At 31.7% G+C, this 21,238-nt stretch overlaps 1 protein-coding gene across 7 annotated transcripts in view; it reads right to left on the bottom strand.

Annotated features, from left to right (window-relative positions):
- RELCH (RAB11 binding and LisH domain, coiled-coil and HEAT repeat containing) overlaps window positions 1-21,238 on the bottom strand; it is a 112,943-nt gene that overhangs the window by 10,636 nt on the left and 81,069 nt on the right. For 3 of the 7 annotated variants that reach the window (XM_081263661.1, XM_081263664.1, XM_081263666.1), the window contains 8 exons: window positions 20,458-20,506; window positions 18,758-18,837; window positions 16,115-16,221; window positions 14,702-14,801; window positions 10,039-10,121; window positions 8,972-9,035; window positions 7,463-7,601; window positions 3,165-3,281 (listed from right to left, as the gene is read on the bottom strand). In XM_081263661.1, the coding sequence (XP_081119787.1) occupies window positions 3,165-3,281; window positions 7,463-7,601; window positions 8,972-9,035; window positions 10,039-10,121; window positions 14,702-14,801; window positions 16,115-16,221; window positions 18,758-18,837; window positions 20,458-20,506 (739 nt within the window). Of the gene's footprint in view, window positions 1-3,164; window positions 3,282-7,462; window positions 7,602-8,971; window positions 9,036-9,233; window positions 9,317-10,038; window positions 10,122-14,701; window positions 14,802-16,114; window positions 16,222-18,757; window positions 18,838-20,457; window positions 20,507-21,238 lie in introns of those variants that run through there. The other 4 variants (XM_081263662.1, XM_081263665.1, XM_081263663.1 and 1 more) reach the window with 3 other exon arrangements.

The following is a 21,238-nucleotide window of genomic DNA, read 5'->3' as shown; positions in this document are numbered from 1 at the left end:
GTAAAAATCTAAGAACATTATATACTCAGTATCAGAAATGTTTCTGTATCCTGTTAAGAGAACCTTAATCTTAAAATTATACACAAATGCACCATGGATGTGGTTTATCTAAGAAAGATATTTAACTATAATTATTCACACAAAAGAGATGCCTCAGTTTTATATCAAGATTGATAAAAATACAAGTATATTTTTAAGTTAAAATAAGTTATTTAAGGTTTATATCATTTTCCTGGTTTCTTATTTTAATCATCCTATTGAACTGACCTTCTACTGGTTCTGATAGACTTGGATAACAGAGTTTTTGATGTAATAAGAGATTTTGCTATCAGTGTAGTATTACTTATAGTTCCTGCTCATCTTAATTTCTGTTGATTATCTTGACATTCTAAAGAATTAGGAAAGCAGATATATTTGTCAAGAAAATAATTCATCTTGTTCATTCACATCAATTCTGGCACATTCTTACCTTATTCTAGCTGTTATCTATTTAAAATAGTTCTTTAAAAAGATTATACCATATTAAAGTAAAAAATGCCACTAAATAAATTTCCTTAGAAAGATGGCTTAATTATTTTTGAAAAAAAATTAAAATAAAATTTTTATAAATTATAATAAATTTTAAAATAATTTTTAATAAAAATTATCAAGAAAAATCAGCATAATATATAAATATTTCCTTGAAAATACAGTTTTAAATAAAAATTGTGCACAAAGCTCCTATAATTAGTGGCTTATAAATTCATAGTCACTAAAAATATAGAAATACAGAGGGCTGCAACCTAATGATTATGTAGTTTTCTTCTCTAGATATGGGGAAAGTACCACCAAGATAAAGCTGTGAGTGACCTTTGGATTAGCAGCCTGTGATGTCAGAAATATGGGCATAGATTGAGAAGCTTAAGATGGCTTTATTTAGAGAAAAGAGGAAAGATACTTTCCTCCTTTCAGTTCACCTTTTCCCCAAAGAATCATAGTCTTTCAAGCTCTGCAAATATACAGATCATTTACTCATGTTTGAAATAGTCTCTACCTCATTGATGAATGATGGTCAAAAGGGTTCTAATTGTTCATAATGATAGCATATTTATAATTTCATAAGCGAGATCACTGCAGTTTTAGATAGACCAATTATAAAGTTTTCCCCATAAACAAAACTGGTCTCTCTGGAACCTCAGCTTGTTTAGTGTTAGCTCTGTATCTTTAGCTACACAGTACCTACCCTTCCTTCTAACCTTTAGGTACTTGCAATTGTCAAAATATCTTTCTATCCTCAAGTTATCTCTTCTCCAGGTTAAAGATTTCTAAATTCCTTCTAGCTTTTCCTAAACATGACTTCTTAAGCACTATTGTTAGGATGGTTTTTTCTTATACCATATTGCTATAAAAACTTTTTATTGTGTTTATTTTTGGAACAATCTGTGTATTGAAATGCATGATAATATTTTTCTATACAGACTTCTATACTCTTCAGAAACCAATGTCTTTCCCACTTGGAAAATTTTATTTTATAAAGATAAAAATTTTTATTTTTGGATTTTATAAAGATAAAAATTTTGATCTTTTTGATCATTTTCTTTTTGGCACATTCCTTTAGAAACTTTCTACTAATATTATACATGAGTTCTGCTTAAGTCTAATGAATGAAACAATATTTTCCTTCTTTTGTGATAAAACTCTGACGTGTTATTACTACTTTCTTGCAGGGATCCTGTCGCTTCTCCATTGTTAAAAAATTCTTCCTTGCTAATTCAGAATATCAGTTCCTCTTTTTGCTTCCTCTATTTTCTCTAAGTTTAAAGAGCCAAAAAGATAAATCAGGAATGATAGCAAGTTCTCCTTTTAGTGGAATTAAATTTACAGATGACACACATAATTGAGGTACAATATTACTAAAACAGGGTACTTATGCCCACTTCATAATCTATATTCCAAAGAACATGATTTATATCATCCATATGATTTGGTAATTTGTAGTAGATTCCAAAAATAAAATACACTCAATAATGAATCCAATTATCTAAAAGTTTTAATAGTTTCAAAAGGACATGCAGCTCCTTAATAGATAGCTCTATTTTTCTACTTTTTCTGTTTTATTCTGAGTAAAAACAATCTCCCACGATACTTTCTGGTCAAAAATCCAGTGCCAATAGTGTTGTGCATTTATCTTATTTAAAAGTACCTGCTTACTTTGTTATTAAATGCTGTACAATATTTCACAATGAATCTCACTATTTTATATAAATTCAAATGCACCAATAGTAATAAGCAACCATGTGTAAACAATTGGGAAAAATGTAAAAATCTAAGAACATTATATACTCAGTATCAGAAATCATAAACCTGAAACTTCCTTTTTGCTGTTTTTTCCAGGAACCTCTTATCATTTTTCCGATTCCTCTATATCATAATTCTCTGATTCTGTGTCTAGTGTGCAGATTTGTTCTATTTGAATATTCAACATTCCACTCTTTTTTCAATCTCTTATTTCCTTTTTTGAACTCTTCTGCCTTTCAATAAGAGCCAGGAAGTTAGTATTCATTTTGCCCATCTTTACTTCCTCTTAGTTTTTATTTTACTAGGCATAGGATAGTAAAGAGAATATTTAATGGGAATTGGGGGAGAATGACTAAAGTTCTTTGTTCTGGTCACAGTTTTGCTTTTAACTATAAAAACAGAATAAGTCACTATCATCTTTAAGCCTTAGCTTATTTATTTACAATATAGAGTTGATGTGGGCTTATATGATCTAAGTTTTCTCCTAGTTGTCCCTGTACTTTTCTAATGAGTGATACCTCTGTAAAAGAAATTCACCGGATACCAACAATTAAATATTCACTGAAAAACTTAACTGCCAGGACATATATAAGGCAGTCTTTTGATAAATGGAAGTCTCTCGACTATAATTCATTCTGGCTTTATTTTCTGCTCTGTTACACAGCTGATTAACATAATAAAATTCGGTCTAAGAAACTTATTATTTTAAAAAGGTAGAAATATAAACAGAATTTTAAGTTATTTTTAAAATTATAAAACAACTGTAAAAAAGAAGTGGACAAAGGAAAATAAAAATTTCAATTTTCTACATATTAATAAGTTGAAGCTAAGGTTCATTGTAAAATTGGTTACAAAAAGGTAGATATACTTTGATAAAGCAAGGATACAACAACATGAAAGTGCACTGTAGGCTTCAAAAAGATGGGTGGCAATGTCCAGTCTTTTAGAATCCACAATTTGTAAGTTGTTCACCAAGGCTAACTTATGCAAATGTGGTATAACGACTGAAAAAGAAAAAAGAAATTGTTACATTTTTATCCCAAACACGCATATGAAACCCTCATACTTTACAAAAGATTTACCATTTTAATTTCTAAAATTTTATTTACTGCTGGATGCTTTCAAAAGATTACCAACATTCTATGCTTTCTTTTCTTTACTAGGAAGAAAGTATGTTTTTCAAAACAAAAAGTGATCTGGGATTTGGGAGAAATAGATTATTTACTACTGTAATTATTAACTAGTTATGGGGATGCACATGGGTGATTTTGGCTCACTGTAATTCATTTTCCCAATTTTGAAAAAAGAAACACACACACACACACACACACACACAAATATGAACAACCTATATCTTGTGTTATTTGTCCTTACAAACAAGCTTTTTAATAAAAATATTATTGTTATAATATACTTATTATTTTCTCAATAACTCACAATGTTTTTTCAATAATATTATTTTACTCCCTAATAATATTATTACCTTTAGTTTCTAAAATGCTTCATAAAAAATAATGTCAAATGGCACTGGTGCCTGAATTTTTAAGTTCTGAGGGTTCAATACCCTTATAGAATAATGTAAAGCTTCATAAATACAGTTAGCCTACTACTAAAGTAAAAGCAATGGTGGGGAGGGCTGGGGTTGTAGCTCAGCGGTAGAGTGCTTGCCTAGTACGTAAGGCCCTGGGTTCAATCCTTAGCACTACATAAAAATAAATAAAATAAACGTATTATGTCCAACTACAACTAAAAATTAAAAAAAAATAAAGTAAAAGCAATGACTGAAGAAATAATAACCTATGCAGTTGCAATGAGCAATCCCTAGTGCCCAAGACTGTGTTTTCTGAATAACATTTCCCACTAAAACTAGGATTCTTAGGAGAGATGGCTTAGGTTCTCCCAAAGGTTATAGTTCTCTTCTAACCCAACCTTCTGAAACTTACCTTTCTTGCCATTTGATCTAATCATGCATAGCCCTTTTATTGTTCCTAGTCTTTGACCTTTCCTCAGTTTTTCTAAAAAATACAATGATCATACTGTATAATATTCCTTAAAAATGCTTGACTAAAAGATAAATCTATAGAAGTTAATTTAAACTTTAAAGTAGAGGTAGTTAAAGGCTTTACATAAGGATCCCCTTAATTCTCAGGAACATAAAAATGTACTATAGAATCCAAGATTTCACTGTACTTGTATTATCCTGGGCTACCTCATCTGTTCTAATTACTTAATTTTAATACATCAGATGGATTTAAATGGTTAAAAGCAGTAGGATACTAAAGACTAAGAAAAGGTTTAGTAGCCTAGGTGAGCATAATTCTAAAATTAATCTTCACAGGGAAAAAGAATAGGAAATCTTCAGGGCAGATTGGACAAAGATTTAAAAATCACAACTAAAATAAAGATAAATCAACAACAGAATTCATAAAACTATATTTCAGAAAACTTTCAAAAAATATTCTAGGGTAGATCTGGCAGTAAAAGTAAAGGAAATCTTTTCCTCTTTTTAAATAAATGTGCTCAGATGTGAAATAAGGAACCAAGAAAAAAAAAACTAATTTGTAATGGAAAATTGACCCTCTAGCAAATTTCCAGGATATCACTGAATATTTTTAGAAAACCTTACAAAGTAAAATAACTAAAAACAAACTAACTCCATAGGGTTTCAGATAAAAAAAAACTGGTTCTGGGACTGGGGATGTGGCTCAAGTGGTAGTGCGCTCGCCTGGCATGCGTGCGGCCTGGGTTCGATCCTCAGCACCACATACAAACAAAGATGTTGTGTCCGCCGAAAACTAAAAAATAAAGATTAAAAAAAAATTCTCTCTCTCTCACTCTCTCTAAAAAAAAAACAACAACAACAACAAAAAAAAAAAACCAAAAAACTGGTTCTTAAAAATCAGAACCAAAGTTCCTGAGATAACGAAAAGTTAGAAAAACAATGGCTAATGAAAGCACTAATGTCCTCTATTAGTTAAGAAGTAGAGGGACAAATAATCTACATACCTAAAATGCTACTCTCCAAGGAAGACATTACCACTCCCAAATTCTCTATTCTTCCTCTAAACTCCAAAAGGGAATTGCTTGAGTACAGTTAAATAAGCCACTTCACTGGACAATAAATCCAGTGAAGGTGGGGAGAGATTTTTATCTTAAAAACCATTCTGATTATATTAAAACGTGAAAGGTTGTATGAAAATGTATTTGCAGGTATATGATAAGTTAAAGGAGATGTCAGGGACAATGGTTTACTAGATCTACTAAAGCAGTGGGAATTTCTTTTTTTTTTTAAATACATATATTTTTAGTTGTAGTTGGACACAATAACTTTATTTTATTTATTTTTATGTGGTGCTGAGGATCGAACCCAGCGCCTCGCTAGATGAGCGCTAGATGAGCCCCAGTCCCAGCCCCAAGCAGTGGGAATTTCTATCCTAAATCTTCTCTTAAACTCATTTTTTTTCTTCAGCCCATTTTTAACTGTTAATTTAGGGCTACTATGAGAAGAAAGTTCCTTGTTATGCAAATCCTACAAATATAATAGGTATGTATCTACTCTATAAATAATCTGTCATATGAAGTAGTATGATTATTTTTAAAAGTTCCTCAAAATTAAGATACAGACACTATGTTTGCTTTGAGAAATAATTGTAGACCTAGAATGACTGAGAAAAAAGACTCCAATGATCTAACAAAAGTATAGGAATCCAGACTGATCCTTCATAGATGATCAACAGTGTTTCTTTTGAATGTACATACAAAGGTTAGATCATGCTCGAGAGGTTTTTAACTCAGTATAACCTAAAGACCCAATACATTTATACTATCCCCTTAGTCCAGAAGACAGGAATTTCTCTTTGCCTAAGAGTAATTACAGCCTCCATGAAGTCAAAGTACCTCAGAGCTCCTACTAAAATCATCTGTCAATTTGATGTTACCACATGTGGGTCTAGCCCTATTGCAAAACTAAAATACCAATGCTTTTTCTGTTGGTCGGTTAACTATGAATACACTTGCACAGTGAAAAGACCATTTCTGAAGTGTGGTGTCCTCCCTCAACATATGTTTTGGACCCTGCAGCCTCAATACTGACTTAATACTTTTTGATTACTCTTATCTTAAAAATGGTAAGAAATAATATCAGGCTGGATTTGCAAAAACTAGTTTACTGGAGAATCCAACTCTGTATTAGAAACCAAGTTGATTATTAAGTGGTTGAACCTGTGGCCCTTTCTAAATCATGACAAACTGCTAAAATTAAGGGCTGAAGTATAACAATGATAACTGATGTGTTTCTGGAGAAATAATTTCTAGATGGACTAAAGCTACCAAAAGAAACTGTTGTCATAAAGGTTGAGGACCACAGTAAAAAAAAGAGAAACTGGAGAAAATGTGTTAGCAGATAATCATGCAGATCATTTAGCGGATCAACAAACTGCATTAAAACAAAGTGGTGTGTCATGCTGACAACATGCTAGTTGGAGAAATGCATAGCTTTCATAAGATCATGTCTAGAGGGGCTGGGGTTGTGGCTCAGTGGTAGAGTGCTCATCAAGCATTGTTGAGGCACTGGGTTTGATCCTCAGCACCACATAAAAATAAAATAAAGATGTTACATCCACCTAAAACTAAAAATAAAAAATTTATCTAGAAATACAAAATTTCCCTATGAATAATAAAAACTATCAAAATACAAGGCAGCACAGTATTTTGCAATTAGCTGTTATTAAGAAATGATTCTATAATAATGAAGTTTAGAGTAACTTTTCATATGTATTAGAGCAACTGATATATAGTATACCAAATAGATACTATGTACTGAATATATGATAATATAACATGTAGTAAGGAATAGGGGTGTGGGGGGTTTTGTGGAATAAAGCATTCATGCAGTTAATAGTTAACAGAACTTGAATGGTATGCATATACACATGTGTGGATATGTGTATGTCTTTCTGTCTAAATATGTACTGAAATTTTCTATATTCCTCAAACATGGATAAATTAGCACCTTATGATGTCAAATTACCACATTGGATTCATAATAAATAACTTGTTTTGAGTTCAGTTTTCAACATACAAAAGATAAAATGCAGTCAAGGCTTTATTTAACATGTGACAAATCCTCAGAGAAGCTTCTGAGGATCTGACAATTCAGGAAAAAAGGTAGAAAAATGCAACTTACACTCATCTCGGAACCTGGGTTCTGCATTAGGCCCAACTCTACCAAATGTTTTTATGATCTCTGTATGCAAAGAATGTTGGTCTTGATACTGAGGATCTTCCAGGAAAGAAGCCAACTGCATTTTCACTCTTTCTAGTAACTTAAAATTGGATATTATATTGTCATTTTATAGAATATTAAAAATGAATACTGTTGTTAAAATGAAAGATATACATACTAAACATAGCTTACAGCAGTAAGTTCAAACAATTCATAACCCCACGAAATTAGACATTTGGATATAATAAAATACTTATGTAGTCTTTTAGCTCAGAAAAGCTTTCACATTTTTTATTCTTATTAATTCTTTCTTTTTTAAATAAAAATATTCCCTGACAAAATGTAAAATCAAAAGGAAAAAACCCTGTAACTAGGGCAAAGATGGTTAAATTTATGATTTTGTATCAAAATGATAACTCTTAAGTCACAGTATGAGTTACCCAATCATCCACCTTCTGAAAGCAATGAGTCATTAATGACTTATATCTTACTCATATTTCCCTAAGACATTTTTATTTTAGGATTTAAGAATATGTTGAAATTCTGCCAAGACTGCAAGTGTTGCAGAATGATGTTTTTTTTTTTCTGTTGCTTCACCAAGAAAAATTTAAAATGTTTCTAACTAATTTACTTAATTTTAATCTTTATGACAAAGAAATTATATTAAATTTTTCTTTTTTTGGTAAAATGTCATTAAATGAAAAGCATTATTTACATTTAAGTGACCAGGGACTATATCCACAAGTAATTTATTTTCTAATCCAGAGGGCTTTTCATTTGTGTAAAGACATGTCCAATATGATAACAAATAATAAACCTCTGATACTAATTTTGAGATGTGTCTTACAGTTAATGTTACAGACAGAATCTAAAAAACTTGAAATGGAATCACAGTTTCAAAATACACCTTTAGGGAGGAAAGCTTTGGTATTCTCTTGAATCACTAGTGACAGATGTAGTATTAAGATGATACCAGATTGGTAGCATCAATGACATAGTTATCAGAATACAGGTGCTTTCTGTTGTTCATTTGTAAAATAGATTTGTGTTCCTACTGTTACCTTGTAAAATAATTTTCAAATCTGTGCAAACTTGCAATCAAGAATTTACACAGTTTGGCTAAAAGTCTACTAGAAAATATAAGACTTTGGAGTTAGGCTTGATTTGAAAGCTTACTCAAAACTCCAATATCCAGTTAGACTTAGAAGACCTGAGGTTGGCCTATTAATTAATTAATTAGTTGAGAAGACTGGACATATGGAATATGGACTAGTTCCTTAGGATATGGGGATATGCCTATTATTAAGTTAGGCTATCTTGCTTTCAAATATGAGATACTCCTCTGCCCACAACTAAGAAATAACAAAAGATATAATCCTTCTGCCCCTATCAATGGGGACACATGTGGTAATGTGTCACCATCACCTCAATGAGATACACATATATAAATACATTTTGGTGATTTCCTACCTCTCTTTGGATAACTGTTTCCATAATAGTGCCAAAAGCTGGAATTGTGGCAATCCTGACAGAGCTGTTAGAAATTAAAAAAGAAAGAAACTGAAACTTTCTTTGACATACAAAGTAAGTATTAATAAAATGTGAATCATAGTAGGTAAAAATACTGTATTAGTCTCTAGCAATGACAAATTAAAAATTTTAAAAAGCAGACCAAGAAGAATGCTCAAAAAGATAGGCAGGATAACTTAAGGTCGCAGTCTGTGAAACTCACAATTCAGGATCACTGGACAAGGTAACAAGGGCCGGAGCAACCCGCTTGTCAACTAACGCTTCACTCATGCCTCGAAGAGTCAGCTGTAAACCAGTCAACATGCAATAAAAAATGGTTTGGTAAACTGGAATGAGAACTGGGTTAGCTGTGACTGAGGATGGGCAGGCAGACTCACTGGCCTTTCTTGGTTTAGTCATTCACATGAGACATTAAAATGTTAAGCCTTTGGTTCATGCCACTACACTTACTGGTAACAACCTGTTAGTGAGATTAGCAGAGCATCCTTTCTTGGCTTGGAAGAAATAGTCCATCAGCACATTTTACGTTTGAAAATGTTAACTGAATACTAATACTACTGATATGTTTTTTTGCCAATACGCGGCCTCCAAATTAGTCTTACTGTGAGGGTTCGCTTTTAAAAAAACGATGTATGAACAGTAACATGATAAAGCTTAAAAATCAAATAAGCATAATCCAGTAATGTTACTACTATTATTATTTTTGTGGTACTGAGAATTAAATCAAGGGGTGTTCTACCACTAATCTACACCCCTAGCCTTTAAAAACAGTATTTTTTTGAGACACAATTTCACTAAATTTCAAAGACTGGCCTTGAACTTGTAATTCTCCTTCTTCAGCCTACCTCAGCCTCTGAGTTGCTGGGATTATAGGCCTGAGCCACCAAGCCCAGCCAGTATTATTATTTCAAAGAGCTTCTACAATGAATTCTAAAGCTGATGGCTATTTCCTGACAGGCACATTTTTGAAAGGGATGCTGAACGTAAAAGGCAGGGATGACACTTACATTTCAGGGTCACTGGAGAGTGTAATGAGAGCAGGAACAACCCTCTGAGCTACCAGAGTTTCATTCACCCCCTTCACCAACAGCTGATTGGTCAGCACAGGGGGTATTCACAGGTGATGCACGAAAAGAGCAAATACAGTGTCATGGGAAGAAGAAAGGGACAACCAAGAGAAAGAGAGAAAACATAAAGCAAAACCAAAATTAGAAGCTAAGCAAATATAGCTACTAGAGTGCTTTACAAAGGCAGAGAATGCTTAGCAAGAAAATAAAAGCTTAAACAGCCTAGCAGCTATGAAAAGAAATTTCATCACTGATTGAATGGCAGTGTACTTTTGGTCAAATAGTCTATGTAACTTCCATGTTCAATTAAAATATAATGTAAGAGGAAAAGAAAATTGAACTTAGAGGACACACACAAGGTGTTATGGTTAAATTCTCAAAGGAAATCTGGTGTGGTTTAATTATGACCAACATGGTACAAATTGAACTGTTTTTAAACCAAACTGAAATGTCTAACAGACATGACTAAACTGCTTATGATTGTTCTATAGTAAGTAAATTTAAAAAACACATAGGGAAATTTTCAACCTTTTAAATCACAGAGCTTTCTCTTTAGAGGTATAGAGCATAATGCAACATAATACTTCTAGAGTAATATACTTGAGAATCAGCTCTGGGTTCAGACTCCAGTTCTCCATTTGTTAGCTTGTAGTTGTAGATATATTACATTATCTCTTGAAACTCAGTTTTATTATCTGAAAATGGCAATATTTAACTCAAAGGACCATTGACTATTGATTTTCACATAATATACTTATATGATAAAGAATTTGCATTCAAGAAACAAACGAGAACTTAATTATTATAACTATTTCAATAATATGATTTGTGATGTATTTGGAAAATGAAATTAATTTTTAAAAGTTTGGTAGCTAACTTTTAATCAGTTCTTTGTTTTATATTTCCCTAAAATCTTGAATAAATTTTCAAATAAACATAATCAGAATATATTAAAATAATTCATTTATTAGATAACACTAATTTGCAAAACAGAACCATATTGAGCAGTATGCATTTATTGTTTTATAAAGATTACTAAATTTGAGGTAAATACAGACGGGAAACCCTCTTTTCAACTTCAGAGTGTAAGCATTTTTAATCCTAAATGCGAATCAGTCTGTTCACCTAATAATGGAACTAGTCCTCACAGAAGATCAAGATGCCATGGAATTTTTAATAACAGAAATCATTATGTGCATATGTGAACATCCCTATGCAACACATGAGAACATACCTCACTTTATGTGAAGATACTTAATTTTGAATAATCTGTTTCCACTTACCAACTGAATTCATTTTAGAATCTACTTCCAAATTCTGAAGTAATTTTTATATAAAACCACAGATGATTAGGAATAAACCACAAAGGAACTTTCGTTATTACCTTAGTTATAGATGTCAGGTATAAAGGAACAGGAGAAGAAAGTTCAAATACTATTAAAGAAAACCTTCTCTCTGTATCATCTTATAACTAAGATAGCTCAGATTTTGAATCCATAAAGTATATCTTCAAATATCTACTTTTGTGCCCACTAAAAATATTAAAAAAGAGGATAATCTAGGGGACAAGTTTAACTTTGTGCTGCTCTGAGATTAAGTTCAATTTCTTAAACTAGAAAATCAGAAAGTAAAGAGTTATCAATTATTATTATGCACTTCACAAGCAATATACCATTTGATTTTTATATAAGGCAAGTACATTATTAGCAGCATATTAGCAGTTGAAGAAATTGAGGCTTGGAGAAGTTATTTATCCAGGCATTTAGAGCCAATAAATAGTGGAACTAGAAAATGGATTCTGTCTTATCTGACTTAATGTCCATGCCTTCTTCTTGATTTCCTTATGATTGATACAATAAAAACACTTATATGAAAGAAGTTTTTTACTGCATCATTTAGAAAAGCTAATGCATCACAGTAAGACTCACACAGTATGTTCCCCCATTTTTTAATATTTATTTTTTTTTAGTTATAGTTGGAAACAATACCTTTATTCCATTCATTTATTTTTATGTGGTGCTAAGGATCGAACCCAGGGCCCCGTGCATGGTAGGCGAGCACTCTACCACTAAGCCACAATCCCAGACGCCACGCTCCCCTTTTAAAAAGGTAAGACATGGACTCTTATTTAACAATGAGAACAATATAACTGATTAGGTTTCCCCTTGTGCCTTACCATCTAAAAACTAGGCTAATTTCTTGTTTGACTTCAGTACTTTATACTAGGTTCCAGATATATCCATTTTTCACCTTCTCCTCAAGAGTTTTTGCTCTCACGTATTTTTTAGTTATTTTAAGTCTCCTTTTATGTTGTCATCTTGATATAATTCATTTTGAGGGGAATCAGCCATAACTCTCATTATAAAGCATTAATATCAAAAGAAGTCTCATGAACTGTATTTAATACAATTTTGTTTAAAATAAGGATCACTAAAGAAAAAGGACCTTTAATTTCTCCTACTGATAGGTGTATTACCATGCCCTGTAAAATCTTTATCATGAATTTATTAAATAATTTTTTTAAATTGTGGATGGACACAATATCTTTATTTATTTTTATGTGGTCCTGAGGATTGAACCCAGTGCCTCACACATACAAGGCAAGTGCTGTAAAACTGAGCTATAGCCCCAGCCCTCATAAATGAATTTTGAAAGTCTCTCAAACTAGACTGAGAAGTTCATAATCAACCTAAGACACTGAAAACTGCTTAAGTTTGGATATAGTTTTCAGACCAGTACTGACACAGATCAGACAATAGCTACATATAAGAAACAAGGCTGAAAAACAAAACAAAAACAAGGGATGTTTCAGTTTATTTATTTAAATTATTTTTATTTATATATATAATATATGTATAAAATATTTTATTTATATTTATATATAAATGTTTCAATAGTGCCTACATACATTTTAGAAAGCAAGGGTTTAAGAAAAACAATTAGCTTTTTTGGTCTTAGAATAAAATCCCATGAGGGGAACATATTAAAGAGAGCTCTTCATTTAAAAGGTTACTTCTTTTTTCTTTAGAGGGGGAAGATGAGAGTGAAGAGAGACTTTTCTACAATGTCTTTCATTTTTCTACAATGATCTTTCAGCATGCTGAAAGATCAAAATTCCTTGTAACCAGAACCAACTTGTACTAGACATAAAACCAAATAGTTATTTTAGCATTCACCTGGACAAAGAGCCCTGGATTACAGATTTTTAATCAAATATGTAAAACAACTGACGGAATAATATGAAGAGAGAATTTTCAACTTCCTCATACAATGGGATTTTCTTTAGATGTCATGGATCTAATTGATATATTAAAATTCTTATTCATTTTATTTATTTATTTTAAACAGAATACTTTTATTTTATTTATTTATTTTATGTGGTGCTGCTGAGGCAAGTGCTCGCACGTGCTAGGCAAGTGCTCTGCCACTAAGCTACAATCCCAGCCCTAAATTTTTTAGAAGGCAATAGTATATCTTAAAAAATTTAGAAGGAAAATATTTTAAGTATATCCGTATTCTATACTTTTGACTGCAATTTGTCTTAAATTGTGGTGAAATTATGAAATTCAAAAATATTTAATTCTTATGGAAATAAATGCTTAAAGAATCCCATGAACATTAGAGATAAGTCTGGATAAGCATATATTTATTCCCTGCACTATTATATTATTTTGTGAAGTAATAGTGTGAATATAAAAACTATAATGATGGTTAACATTTATTATATGCTCTTATATTCCAGACACTGTATTAGTAGCTTTCAAGCATTAACTCATTTAATATTAACAACGGTCCTTTGAGATGAACACTTTTATTACTGTCTTCATTGTGTAGATCACGAAATTCAGATATGAAGAAGTTCAAATTTGCCAAAGTAATTTATAAGATCACCAGGTGGCAGAGGTGGAAGCTGAACCCAGGAAGCCTGACTATGGTAAGACAAAAGCATCAAGAAAGACTAAACCAACTTGAGTGCTTGACTGAAGTTCTAAAAATGTCTCTCTATAAGAATATACTTGGCTATGTTGTAATTTGCTACCTGATGGGTACAACAGATAGATATTTCAATTTTCAAACTTGAGTAGGTGGCAATTTCATAAAATCAAGGTAAATTACGTGAACAATCTCCTCTTTATTTTTAAGTCTATTGGCAGTTAATGTATAGGGATATTATTCCAGATAAAACATGTGAAGAAGGAATAGTCAAGTTGAAGTAATGAATAAATCAAATATTTCCATAATTGTAATAATTGATTTTTTAATGCTACTAATGAATCCATAACTTAAAAGATACCCAGGTTATTTTAGTTTATTTAACTAGTCATTTACTTCAGTAAGTAGAAAAGTAGAATCAGAAAGATTTATATAAGACTGAAATTAAAATAAGATTTACAAGAATTTGAGAACTAGAACTGAGAATAACATTTAAGGAACCAATAAGGCTAGAAAATATGTCAAAGCTAAAGTTCTGCCCCATCACACAGTACACAACTAGACAGTGTTCAATGCCATAAAATATATATCAACATGGTATACAAAGCACTTAAAAATTTTTTCCCCCTCTCCCTCTACTTGGAATCAACAGAGACACATATTAACATACCTCAAACATTCTAGCAGCAGTACACCTTACAAGTGCTGAAGTATGGACAACACCATACCACAAAACAGTTAACAGCAACTCATGGTAAGCTGGATTCGCACTGGAAAAAAATTACCATTGTTAAAATTAAAAGCCACAGTGCCTTACTGATGTACTGAAATACACTATGTATAAAAAATATTAATTATAAAAATATTGGCAGAACATATGGCATAATGCTGTATAGCTAAGGTTCTTTAAAAAATAAAGTCATCTAATAAAACCATAAACCACATTCAGAAATCATTCTTTCAGCTTCTCTAAGCATCTGCAATTGCAACAGAAACCTTAACATTTTTTTTAAACCTTAACATTTAAAAAAATATATATATTTTTTTAGTTTTCAATGAACCTTTATTTTTTTTTTAAATTTATTGATACGTGGTGCCGAGAAACGAACCCAGTGCCTCACACATGCTAGGCAAAGCACTCTGCCACTGAGCCACAACCCCAGCCCAGAAACCTTAACATTTTAATAGAATGAAAACTAAAATTATAAATAAAGAAAGATTTCTCTAGGAGAAAACAGGAAAGAGCATTAATAAGAATCAGATGGGTAAGTTACAGCCTCTGTGAGTCTTGGTTTCTACACCTATAAAACTTGGGGAAGCAATACATGTCCTGTTTATGTTATATGGTTGTACTGTAGGATCAAATAAGATCAACTAAAACCACCTGTATGGAGAACTATGTTGGCTATGAAAATATTCAAATATAATATGGTATAATTAATAAATGCATAAGCTTGTTTTCAGTAAAGACTGAGACAAAGCTACTTTAGCAGCCAGATAATGAGATCATGAGTACAACTAAGCAAATCAAACATAATGGAAAAAGGAGTCTAGGGGGCTGGCTTTTAGTTGAGGTGCTTTTTCAGTTCTGGGAAACTACATTTTTTTCAAATTTGTTGTTTTATTATTCCAATTGCTTCAAAGAAAACCTATCTGCACCCTTTCCATTTAAAACTACAATGAATTGATTTTAAAAAGTATTAAGAATATCTAAATAAACGAAACAAAACAAAAAAATTAGGTCTCAAAACCAAGAGAATTATTGTGTAATGAGACAAAATTTGCACTCCATAAATCTAATTTGAGAATGTTAACTTGTCTTTTTTTCAAAAGCCTGTTATTACTTGTTTTTTGCAATAGTTGAAACATATAATAGTCCCTCTCCTCCCCTATTTCTTCAAACTAGTCCTGTTCCAATTTGGGTAGGCGCTCCTTTGGTCTGCTTTAAAACTATTAGAGTGGGACTTCCCTTAGCCATCATCCTGGGGCTTCCCTTCCTTGCTTGGTTCTCAGTTACCTGGATCTTTTATCTCTTTCTTTTATGTACCTTTTAAAAAACTGTAAACTACAATTTATTTTTTACCCCAGTTCCACAAAAGAAGCCTTCAGGCTATCAAGAGGAGCATGAGATAGTGAAAGCAGGGTCATTACATCTTCTAAGAATCCAACCAACAGTTTTCGGTCTTCTTCCTATAGAGGAAAAATATTGATGATGAATTTTCAAGCAATCAAGTAGGACTACATACCATAATTACCCATCTTTTTTTTTTTTTTTTAGAGAGAGCGAGAGAGAATTTTTTTTCAATATTTATTTTTTAGTTTTCGGTGGACTCAACATCTTTATTTTATTTTTATGTGGTGCTGAGGATGGAACCCAGTGCCCCACGCATGCCAAGTGAGCGCGCCAACGCTTGAGCCACATCCCCAGCCCCTACCCATCTATTTTTAAACAAAATACAGATACTTTTTAAGCATATGTATGATCATAAGGACAAAAGCTATCTTATTTGGTTTAGACCTGTGCTGTCAATATGGCATTCACTAGTCAAATGTGATTATTTTTATTTAAATTTGAATGAAAGATTAAATAAAACAAAAGATTCAGTAGCTTACAGTTGCGCTAGCTATAATTAATTCAAAGGCTTAATAGCCACATGTAGTTAGTGCCTACCTTACTGGACAACACATATATACATTGTTTCTGTCACTGCAGAAAGTTCTTTTGAATGGTCGTGATTTAGAACATTAAAAAAAAATTCATTAAAATTTGTCAAATTTAGTTCCCATGAATTTTGGAGCTACATAGTTAAATATAAACTATTAAAATAGTTATCTTCCTAGTAGTAGAAATTTGATTTCCAAGAAATTATCTTTGTAATATTCTAGTGGAGAAAAACTGCATATTGAAATATAGACTAATGTGTTCTGAAGAGAAACAGCTGCTCTCCCTTGATTAAAAATAAATCTATAATTTTCAAAGCTTTCTTCAATGAGCTATTATTATTTTCATAATCAGGAAATTTTTTATTAAGAAATGTTATACACTACTGAAGTGTCTATCCACTATATACAGCCAGAGGAATGAGAAGTTATGCTCCATTTGTTTACAGTATATCAAAATTGTAATGTATAACTAATTAGAAAAAATTTTTTAAAAAGGAAATATTAGATAAAGCAAACCTACTAAATTAGGGGAGTTAAAAAAATAAAAAACTAAAAACTTTGTATGTTATATATTAACCTGACCTGGAAAAAAGGGGAATCCGATATTCTATCAGAAAATAAATATATAATGAAGTTAAGTTGTCAGAAGACATAAGAGGTCAACAATTAATAGCTTCTAAATATCTCAAAAGAACCATGAGAAGGGCTGGGCTTGTGGCTTAGTGGTAGAGCATTTGCCAAGCATATGAGAGGCATTTGGCTCGATCCTTAGCACCACATAGAAATAAATAAAATAAAAGGTTTTGTGTCCATCTACAACTAACAATATTTTCTAAAAAAGAAACATAAGAAAGACTATATTACTATTTATCTTTTTTTCCCCTATATAGGTTAGTTTTGAATGAGGTTAAGATAAAGGATTGGCAAAAATCAATGATTAAAATGAAAAAGGAAGGATATAACAATTTAAAAAGACAGCAGTGCATTTAGTGAAAAGGTAGAGAGTAACAAATCAGTATCAAAGCAAAGCTGCAATAGAGATTCCACCCATTTTTAGTTGCCTACTAATATGCCTTCAGCTATATCATGTGCTATTTACCTAAAACAATGCTAAGGATAGTTAGGTAGTCTGTTCAGTTGGTGGCAATCAATGAGCCACATCTCTTAATATACATTCTGGCTTAGTTCCTGTCTTCTAAATCTGGGTTAGGCTTGAGACTTTATTTAACCAACATACTGTAGAAGTGATATACTAATTCTAGGCCCGAGCCTTAGCCTAGCAAATTCTGCTTTTGCACTCTGGGAAGCCTTCAGCCACTAGGTATTAAGTCCTGGCTCTGCTGCTCCAGAGGCCATGGAGTAAAGAGAGGCCCTGAAACTACATGGATTGTGGAGATCAGCCAACCTCCCTGAGACCCTACCAACAGACTAGTTTAATGCAGCAATATGAGCAACCAAACCAAGGCAACAGAAGAGAAGCCAGCTGAACAAAGCCCAGATAGAAGAGTAATGAACAAATAAAATGGTTTGTAACAATTATAAGGTATTACGTTTAGGGGCAGATATTATGTAGTTACAAAAAATAATAAAGTATTACTAAAAAGTACTGTGATGAAAACAATGACAAAGTATTCTACAACATTTTGTAATTTGTATCACCTAACACATGTGCTGTCATTTATTTATGAAAATCTTATGATTTTCTTATGAAACACAAAGAAACTCTACTAAATAAGTACAATCTAACATTAACAAAATATCAAAGAGCCCATAATCTCTAAACTTACTGTTTAACTGATATTTTACTCAGTCATATTATTTAAATATGTTCTCCATTACACATTCTTTAAAATTTTGTTTTTCTTTTGGGTTCAGATTTATAATTTATGTCTTCACATAGAGAAAACATAATACTAGGTATTTTTCTAAACTGAAGATTCTTTGTTTTTATTTGTTGGGTGGTTCTGGGGATTGAACCCAGGACCTTGTGTATGCTAGGTAAACACTCTACTCGCAACTCCTTGAAGGTACTTTTGTTGGAGAATAAGAATTATTCCCTTACCTGAATATAACACGTAAGGACTCCTGTTGCATAAATGGGGACTGTAGCTTTAGTGAGGACCCCATTTCCTGCTGAGGAATCTAAAATTATTAAAATATTTTTAAAAGTCCAAGTATGTTTTAGATGTAAACAAAAAAAGTCATAATACTTAAAAATTTTTAGCAAGGTTACACATTTGGAAAACACTGTAGTAAAAGCATATTTCCACTGGTTATTATAAAATACAACATAATGCTTCTTGAAGGACCATTAGAGTAAAAATTTCTGATAGATGGTAAAGAAATTTAATAACCAAAATGAGATGTTATATTCCTATTTCCCAAATCAGAAATTAGAACTTATAAAAAAGTATCTCAATTACCCATATAGCTAGGTCTTTCTTCCAAAACATTAATGCTTTCCATTTGCAGTGCTTGTAAAATGTAGAGTCACTCAGCTAAAAGCAGGATCCTAGATCTATATTATTTAATCGGCTTTCAGATATGAGATTCTCCCTAGTTTCCAGTACTACCATAACTGGAGAGCACTTATTGCACCCTCAGTAGAGTTTTCAGCACCCTTATCATTTTCATAGAGCAAGGAAGAATCAGGTTAACTAAAACAGCCTCTGAGGTGTGCCCAGTGACTTTAATAAAAAAAATTTCTTTTACTGTACTTGTGGACAATTTCAAAGAAAAGTTCCAAAGAAGATAATGAGGTGAGTTATTTACAGTGCTAATAGCTCTCATTTAGTGATCATCAGGTACTGTTTTACGTGATTTACATTTGCTTCAATGCTCATATAATTTTCTTCTTATTATATTTATATTTTTATATGGCTTTAAATTATTTTCAAAGTCATAAAGAAATTGAGTTGAAAAGACGTATTTATCTACTGTTCTGAAGAAACTTTAGCAAAAAAACAGAAAGCTTCATTTTCACATGAATTTAGTATTAAGCTTTGTTTATTCTTGATAAAAATAACTTGTTCTTGACAAGTGTACTGATATAAGATGACAGAGTTAGTTGAGAGAGAAATCTGAGGCTAGGAACATAAGTGTAAATTTTATTCATAGATGTGAACTGTATACACAGAGGCTAATCACCAGCTATCTGAACAAGCAAACATTCAGTTAATAATTCCAAAAAATGTCAGTTTCCAAAATATTTTAATTTTTTCTTCACTAATTTATCACCAGAGTTCATAATTAAACATGTAATATTAACAAATATGAATTTCAAACACCAATCATTTAAAAAGCTATTAAAAATAACCTTTGGGGAGCATGTGTCAAACAAAAACAACAAGAAAAAAACAAAACAAAGAAGCCCCCAAACCTTAAAAAAAACAAGATAAAATGGGTGTGGGGGGGCATGTTATACTTTCCTTCTACCATTTCCCACAAGTTAACAAGTATCCAGTTTGAGAAGCTCAGCCTTAGTTCAATTTGGTTACAATAAAGGTAGATATTTAAAATCAATCTGAACAAAGATTAATTTCATGACACCACACATTGGAAGAATATATTAGATGTAACCAATTGTAAAACTAAGTGATCATTTTCCATAATAAAAAATTGCATAATAAAAATTTTCCATAATAAAAATTTGCATTTTCAAATTGTATTTTTTGGTTTATATAATTTAAATATACTGAATATAGCATTTTCTCTGAATAAAGAGATTCAACTGTTTTTAGAAATAGTAATGAACAAACTTACCAATATTTTCTTCAGACAGTCTTAAGATCTCTTGGAATTGAGGTTTGACCTAAGCAGCCCAAAGAGAAGATCCAAAAAGTCTCAAGTTCAATGGATTAGTTAATGACTAATAAAATGTTTACTACTGCTTCTACTACCACTGCTGCTACTACTCTTTATTATTAATTTATTTTGCTTATAGACTATTTAAGTAGTCAGAAATATATTAAATACAAGAATCAAGTTACTAAAAATAACACCTTTAAGAATAAAAATCAATTTTGGTTAACAAGTATTTTCTGATGGCCTTTGGTTTTATTCCTTAAATTAAAATTATTTCAAAGATAATTTCATTTATTATTTTTTGTGGTATTGGGATCAAAGAAAAGGCCTTCTCACACATGTGAGGCAAGTAGTCTACCACCAAGTTCCATTTCCAGGCCCCCAAATGATTTTTTTTTTTTTTTTTTGGTACCAGGGATGGAACTCAGGGGCACTTGACCACTGAACCATATCTCCAACCCTATTTTGTATTTTATTTAGAGACAGGGTCCCCCTGAAATGCTTAGTGCCTGGCTTTTTGCTGAGGCTGACTTTGAAATTGAAATCTTCCTCCCTTAGCCTCCCAAGCTGCTGGGATTACAGGTGTGTGCCATGGCGCCAAGTCCCAAAATCATTTTAAATGCTCAAAATTACTGCCTCCTAAAAAGTGAACATAGTGATAAAAAGCTTTACTTAGATTGCTATTATCTGATTAGAATTACTAAAAAATAGCATTTGATTATGTTTAAAAGAAATAATT

Source organism: Spermophilus citellus (genome assembly GCF_964194105.1).
Source record: "Spermophilus citellus genome assembly, chromosome: 12".
Taxonomy (NCBI): domain Eukaryota; kingdom Metazoa; phylum Chordata; class Mammalia; order Rodentia; family Sciuridae; genus Spermophilus; species Spermophilus citellus.
The sequence above is the reverse complement of the archived record's forward strand: the minus strand, read 5'-3'. Positions and strand labels throughout refer to the sequence as shown.